The following is a 6558-nucleotide window of genomic DNA, read 5'->3' as shown; positions in this document are numbered from 1 at the left end:
TATTGGGAATGGTGTTGTGGTGCATCTTCCAGGCCTCTTTAAAGAGATTGATGGCCTTGAATCCAATGGAGTGTCTTGCAAGGGAAGGATATTGGTCTCTGATCGTGCTCACCTTTTATTTGATTTCCACCAAGAAGTGGATAGGCTTCGAGAAGCTGAGCTTGCTAAATCTTTCATCGGTACAACCAAGAGAGGCATTGGACCTTGTTATTCTAGCAAGGTTATCCGGAATGGCATTCGAGTTGGTGACTTGAGGCACATGGACACTTTACCTCAGAAGCTAGATATTCTGTTGTCAGATGCTGCATCAAGATTCAAAGATTTTAAGTATGACCCCCAGATGCTTAGAGAAGAAGTAGAAAAGTACAAGAGATTTGCTGAGAGATTGGAACCCTTCATTGCTGATACTGTACTTGTTGTGAATGAAGCCATCTCCGAGAAGAAAAAGATTTTAGTTGAAGGGGGTCAGGCAACAATGTTGGATATTGACTTTGGAACATACCCCTTTGTCACTTCCTCAAGTCCTTCAGCTGGTGGGATTTGTACTGGTTTGGGTATTGCTCCCAGAGTTTTAGGTGATCTTGTTGGAGTGGTAAGTAGAAGGTTTTTTCTTGTATTTATAAATTTAGTTTTTCAATTCTTTGATATCACTATTGTAACCTTGCCTTGTTTCAGAACCAAAAAAAAAAAAAAAAACCTGCCTTGTTCCCATTTTTCATTGTTGTTGAAGTTTTAGACTTCTATGAACAATTTAAGAAAATTGCATCTTCTACAGTTCTCTTTTTATGGGGTTAATGTTCAATTTTGTAAATCTAATTTGCTTTATGTATCTTTAGGTTATTCTTTCAAGTTATTAAGCTGCATCCTGTTAGTGTAAATGTATATGTGTTGGTATAAAATTCATGTTGCTAACTTGGTTTTTGGCTTCCCAGGTGAAAGCATACACTACAAGAGTTGGTTCTGGTCCTTTCCCCACTGAAAACTTAGGTAAAGAGGGTGACCTTCTTAGGTTGCAAGGTCAAGAGTTTGGAACAACTACCGGTCGCCCTCGTCGCTGTGGTTGGCTTGATATAGTAGCACTGAAATACTGCTGCCAGATTAATGGCTTTTCTTCTCTCAATCTCACCAAACTAGATGTTTTGTCTGATTTTCCCGCAATTCAGTTGGGTATTGCCTACAAAACTAGTGATGGGACACCAATCAAATCATTCCCTGGAGATCTTCGCCTTCTTGAGCAAGTGAAAGTAAGTTTTCTTCTCTCCCTTATTTATCAGGATGTTTTGTTTCTCTTATTACTTGATTTCAGTTGGATAATTAAATTACGAGCACTAAATTTTCTGTTGAGCAATATAGCCGCTGGTTCTACATGTTAAACAATGAAATTTTGGTTAGCTATTGGTGGTGATGTTGTTTTTATGTGTTTAGGTTGAATATGAAGTATTACCCGGATAGAATTCCGATATCTCCAATGTAAGAAGCTACTCTGAACTTCCAAAAGCTGCAAGACAGTACGTGGAAAGAATAGAAGAACTTGTTGGTGTACCTATCCATTACATTGGTGTCGGACCTGGACGTGATGCTCTCATTTACAAATAGTCATCACAGTATTCATATTGGCAGAAGTAGAATGAAGCTTCTAGTGCCGGAGGAATTTATTCCCTCATGTGTTGGGAGATGTTTCACATGGTTATAAATTTGATGTAACCCAAGCATCAACACTGTTCTATTCAGGTCTTGGGTAAATTTTGTTTCAGTACCATTGCTTCTTGTCATGATTGCTAGGTAGGATAAACTTGAAACAATTGGAACTTGAGCGAATTTCGAATTTCTCTTTTCTAAAAAACTTCTGATTGCTTTGGATGATACTATCAACTAACAAATTTAGTGGGTTCAAAAGCTAAAATAAATTATATTTAGCTTCCCAAAAAAGAGAGGCAATAACCTCCTGGAACCATACTTAATATCTTGTGACCTTGTAAATGGGTTACATTTAGATTTGTTACTGTTTTAGAGTAGTATTTTGCATTTAGGAATAACACAGAAAGAATCTGGGTACCGAGTACCGACTTTTCTCTTAAGATAGACATCTGTTACTGATTACATTTGTTACTGTACTTTCATCTTGATCTTTACTTTCTATATGGTACTAATGCTTCTGATTTGATCATTTGATACAAATTGGTCTATCAGATCAATGGAATAAAAGAATCTGGGTACCGACTTTTCTCTTAAGACGTTCTTGTTTGGAAATCTTCAATGAATAGGAGAAGATCTGTAATATGCTGGCACAGTGGCATGAAAAAACATCTGTCAACTCCTCACCCTTTACAATGGGAAATATAATGTCTGATGCACTCTGCAAATTAAAAACCGGAAACATTATTTGTAACTGATGGCAAAATGTTGAGTATGATGGGAATGATTGACCAGCTTACCGAGATCAATCTAGCCCCTAGCCACATGCGTTTGTATGTGGAAGCTCACAACTCTTCAAGATCATACCAACAAAACAAAAGGGACTTTCAACCTGCAACAATACCAAATACCTCTGTTGGTCTTATGAAACAACAAATACTGTGTCGACAATAACATGAGGTACCCCCATTGTTACCTTTGGAGCACTGAGAGATTTGCGCAGATTTGAAAAGCAGCCTTGTTCCAAATACCTCTCACACATTATTGTTAGTGGAGCATATGCTATTAAGTCCTTGTTTGTTGAGATTTCCATCAGCTTTCCCTAAGCTTTATTTGGTTATTTAGGACATTGTTTTCCCTTCATGCAATTTGCTTCTTATAATAGTTATTAAGAACCGACCAAAATGAAAGTTGTTAAGAACCGGGAAAAGTGTGAATCCGTCCTGAGAATCTGCTTCAGGTTGGAACCATTTCTCAAGCAATTGCTTTCTTCCGAGGAAGATATCGGTAAGAACTGAGTTTGATTCTGCTTCAACCATTCATCTACCTAAAAACCCAAATGAAGTATCAAGAGTTTACATATGATAGGACACACTTTTCTGCTATACAAAACGTATACGTACAGAAGTGAGGTACAGAGATATAAGACTAAAGATTCACACCTGATCGATTTCAACATGTACCACCTTCTCTTCATGATTATCAAAACCACTACTACTGATATGAATGTACTTCATATTCAAATTTGCGAAGACAGATGCAGGTTGGACTCTCAGATCGTCCATTATCGTGTATGAAGCAAAAACCTCCTCCCACATACCCATCATCCCAAGTCATCAAGCCAGTTTCTTCCGGAGGAGGAGCAACATAGGCGGCTGCGATGAACATGGCTCTACCACGACACATTGGACATATGGCATTTGGGTCATCTGTCACCAATGGGGGGGTGTTTCTTCATCTGATAATTGTCACACATAAAACTTCTTCGCATTCGACGGTATAAGTGGTTTAAGGTCGTGGGTTGCTGCTGAGCAAAAGTCGAAGCTTGTTAGGTACAGCAAAATATTCCTTGGATCCAATGATAGTGTTCTTGTTGACATTGGGGAGCATGTACTTGTCACCTAGCTTCTGATCTCAAAGCTTTTTCCTTTCCTATCTCAAACCCTGTTTTTCATCTTTTACCTCCTCTCCTCAGTTTGCCATGGTGACTTCTTCCCACCCTAAAACCTCTACCCACGAAATTATCCAGTTCTGGGTCAAAACCAAAGAATGGTTAGAGGAACTGCTATCAACCTACCACTACAGAGATCACTATACTCAAACGACGACTACCAATAAATATGTCAACTGGTAACAAAAGATCCTACTTTACCGTTGCATCTTTTTCTTTATGTTTCTCAAAGCAACTACTATCAACAATTACGTCGATTTGAAAAAAACAATAGCGGCTGTACATTATGTATACACCTACCGAAAAGAAAAACAAAGCGCAGTGTCTATAATCCTAGGCACCATCTCAAGAAGTTAGGCATGCTAGCAACTTTTTGCAGACTTGACGTACTTCAGGTGAAGGATCTGTCGAAGAAATACTCAACAGTACAGATCTTGCTTCTATTAATCCCGCTGATATACTTTGTATGATTGCATCATCACTAGCCATAAGGGACCCCATTAGCTTCGCGCTTGCCATCCTTTCCTACAAAATGAATATAGGCCATCAATTCATGAAGTATGGGGTTTCTCGAGATGAAATTAAAATAACACTTCAGGATAACAATGTGAATGCACAAAGAGTAACAGATTTATTGAAACCCAATTCCAGTACCTTCTCTGATCCCTTTTGAAGAGCTTTGATTGAAACTTTAAGAAGATCCATGGAGTAAGGAAGAATTATAGATTTCAGATGGTACACAGCTGAGAAGAGAACTTGAGTGCATGCAGCTCTGATCTCTGACTTTGTAATCACCTGCAGTGTTTTACACCATGCATGAATGAAGTGACATGAAGCATGATTTAATAAGACAACCTCACAGATCATAAAACAATGAAAATTTAGTAATTTACTGTACCTCGACGGCACGAATGAGACGGGGAAGAGATCTTCGAGCAAAAGGTTTCTTGCCAGAGTCTGATATCTTTTGGCAAGCACTGATGAGAACATTAGCCATGCATAGGTAAAATGAGATTGGAACTGGCACCTCAGTCGTGCATTTCACATCATCCAAGTTGGACTTTGAAACAGGTGTGTCTTTATCTTCTGTTAGCTGGTTGATCACGTAGGTGAGGACAGAGTTTTTCAATGTACCATCGCCTGAATTGTTTTATAATAAAGTCAGATTTCTGCCAATCAGGAAAAAGTCTGCAGACTGAGGACAACATACTAACCAAGATATTTTTTTGTCCCAACAATGTTAGATGATATTGGATCTTGCAGCTCAGCACATATCATTAATGCCATGCAATCAATGCATCCATGCTGTATTCTGGAAACTGAAAGGAAAGTAACCTTACAGCCATCAAACTCAAATGACTATTAAATTTTGCTTGGGATTTGAGGAACAGTACTTGTAGTTGTTACATACCTTCATCCCCATCCACAGAAGGCCATATTAGCATAGTCTCTAATGTTTTTCTAATTATCAACATACCAGGATGAGAAAGTGATTTGCGACCTCTAACCTGTTCAACCATGAGAACCCTATCTTTAGTTCACTGCAAATAGAAGTGTAATGCCTAGAGACCATGGTAGAAAGATAAAGCCAAAGCAATAAAAGTGAAAGGCAAGAGATTATGTCAAGGATAATTACCACAAGGGACGTGCAAATTGCAAACAAACAACCTTTAATCTTCATTATATCCTGAGAAACAGCAGCGTATTCTAAGTGGGAGCTGATGAGTGGAATTAGCACCTACAAAATCCAAAGCAGGTAGATTAAAAGGATTTGTATTCAAGTAAAGTACACACAAGGCCTTTTTGTTATATATTGAAGCTATAATCAGCCACCTGAAGCAGCATTATTTAAGACCACTCTGTAAGAATCTATCAATTCTTCAATGGATAAAAGCATATGGATCATGACATAACCGAGTTGGATTCTTGATTTCAGAACTAAAATGCCCCAAAGGCCTTTTTGATTTCAGATCATTGGTTTTGGAAGATAAATGAGAAATACAGTGATATTATAGATTACAGGGAAGTGTTTTATACTTGAGGATGAATACGCCCACAGAGCTCAGTAGCAAGTTTCCGAACATCGTTGAATTCAAACTCGCAAAATGTCCTGAAAATAAATATTATCAAACAATGACAAAAATAATAATAATAATAATAATAATAATAATAATTTCATTTGCTTTACTAAATTTTTCTGATATGGATAAACCTTTTCAAAAGAAGAGCAGTAACAGAATCCAGATTGATGGCATTGATATCTCGACAGTCTGAAATCAAACAAAAACCAACATTATGTGATAAACTCACAAAAAGAAGTGCCCCAAAAGAACTAAACAAAAGATGAAGAAAAAGCAACCAGGAGATTAAACTCGAGAAAGAATCATCACATAGTTGACAAGTCGAGAAGTCCAAAGTGAAATTTGGCAAAAGTTCATGAATTCAAATAGAGGATTGTTCAGCTGTAATCTACTGATAGCCACACAAAAATGCATGAAATTGAAATTAATAAATCATCATCATGCCAGATCATGCAAGACCTAAATATATTGTCTTATCATCTTTGTCTTAGCTTTCAAATTATGTCCAGTTTTTGGTTTTATTCTTTCTGGGTCATTTTTGCGAGCATGGTTTGATGGCCAGCTCTTTGTTTTTCTGTGGCTAGAGGCTATTGCCTAGGCCCAGTTTGTTCCCTTTGTGTTTAATGAATGCAACTTTCAGACCCAAAAAAAAAAATGCAAGACCTAAGATTCCTTACAAGAGAAACACTCCTGGATCATTTGTGCAGATAGATAAAAGGTTAAAACTTCACAGAAAAAGCTAACAAAGACACCAGGAAATATAACAAGTCCATCAGTGCTTAGATATCATAGGGTAGAAGGAGAGGAGAGAGAAATGTATACCATGAACAATTTCTTTATTGGCAAGTTGGCCATACATGACAGCTGAATCGAGATCATTAAATACTCTCA

The 6558-nt window shown here is 37.6% G+C and overlaps 1 protein-coding gene and 1 pseudogene across 2 annotated transcripts in view; one reads left to right on the top strand and one right to left on the bottom strand.

The window, feature by feature from the left end:
* The window catches only part of LOC101290927, a 3059-nt pseudogene extending 1463 nt beyond the window's left edge, over positions 1–1596 (top strand). The window contains exons 4-6 of the transcript XR_184117.1: positions 2–592; positions 933–1244; positions 1426–1596. The product of XR_184117.1 is annotated as an adenylosuccinate synthetase 2, chloroplastic-like (transcript). The remainder of the gene's footprint in view (position 1; positions 593–932; positions 1245–1425) is intronic.
* Positions 1597–3587: 1991 nt separating this feature from the next.
* The window catches only part of LOC101315407, an 8570-nt gene continuing 5599 nt past the window's right edge, over positions 3588–6558 (bottom strand). Inside the window, exons 15-24 of the mRNA XM_004292024.1 lie at positions 6490–6554; positions 5799–5856; positions 5624–5696; positions 5223–5324; positions 4998–5094; positions 4801–4905; positions 4485–4726; positions 4241–4381; positions 3887–4111; positions 3588–3666 (exon numbers count right to left, since the gene is read on the bottom strand). Coding sequence (XP_004292072.1) covers positions 3932–4111; positions 4241–4381; positions 4485–4726; positions 4801–4905; positions 4998–5094; positions 5223–5324; positions 5624–5696; positions 5799–5856; positions 6490–6554 — 1063 coding nt within the window. The 3' untranslated portion in view covers positions 3588–3666; positions 3887–3931. The remainder of the gene's footprint in view (positions 3667–3886; positions 4112–4240; positions 4382–4484; positions 4727–4800; positions 4906–4997; positions 5095–5222; positions 5325–5623; positions 5697–5798; positions 5857–6489; positions 6555–6558) is intronic.

The sequence above is a fragment of the Fragaria vesca genome, linkage group LG2 (genome assembly GCF_000184155.1).
Source record: "Fragaria vesca subsp. vesca linkage group LG2, FraVesHawaii_1.0, whole genome shotgun sequence".
In the NCBI taxonomy this organism is placed as follows: Eukaryota; Viridiplantae; Streptophyta; class Magnoliopsida; order Rosales; family Rosaceae; genus Fragaria; species Fragaria vesca.
The sequence above is the reverse complement of the archived record's forward strand: the minus strand, read 5'-3'. Positions and strand labels throughout refer to the sequence as shown.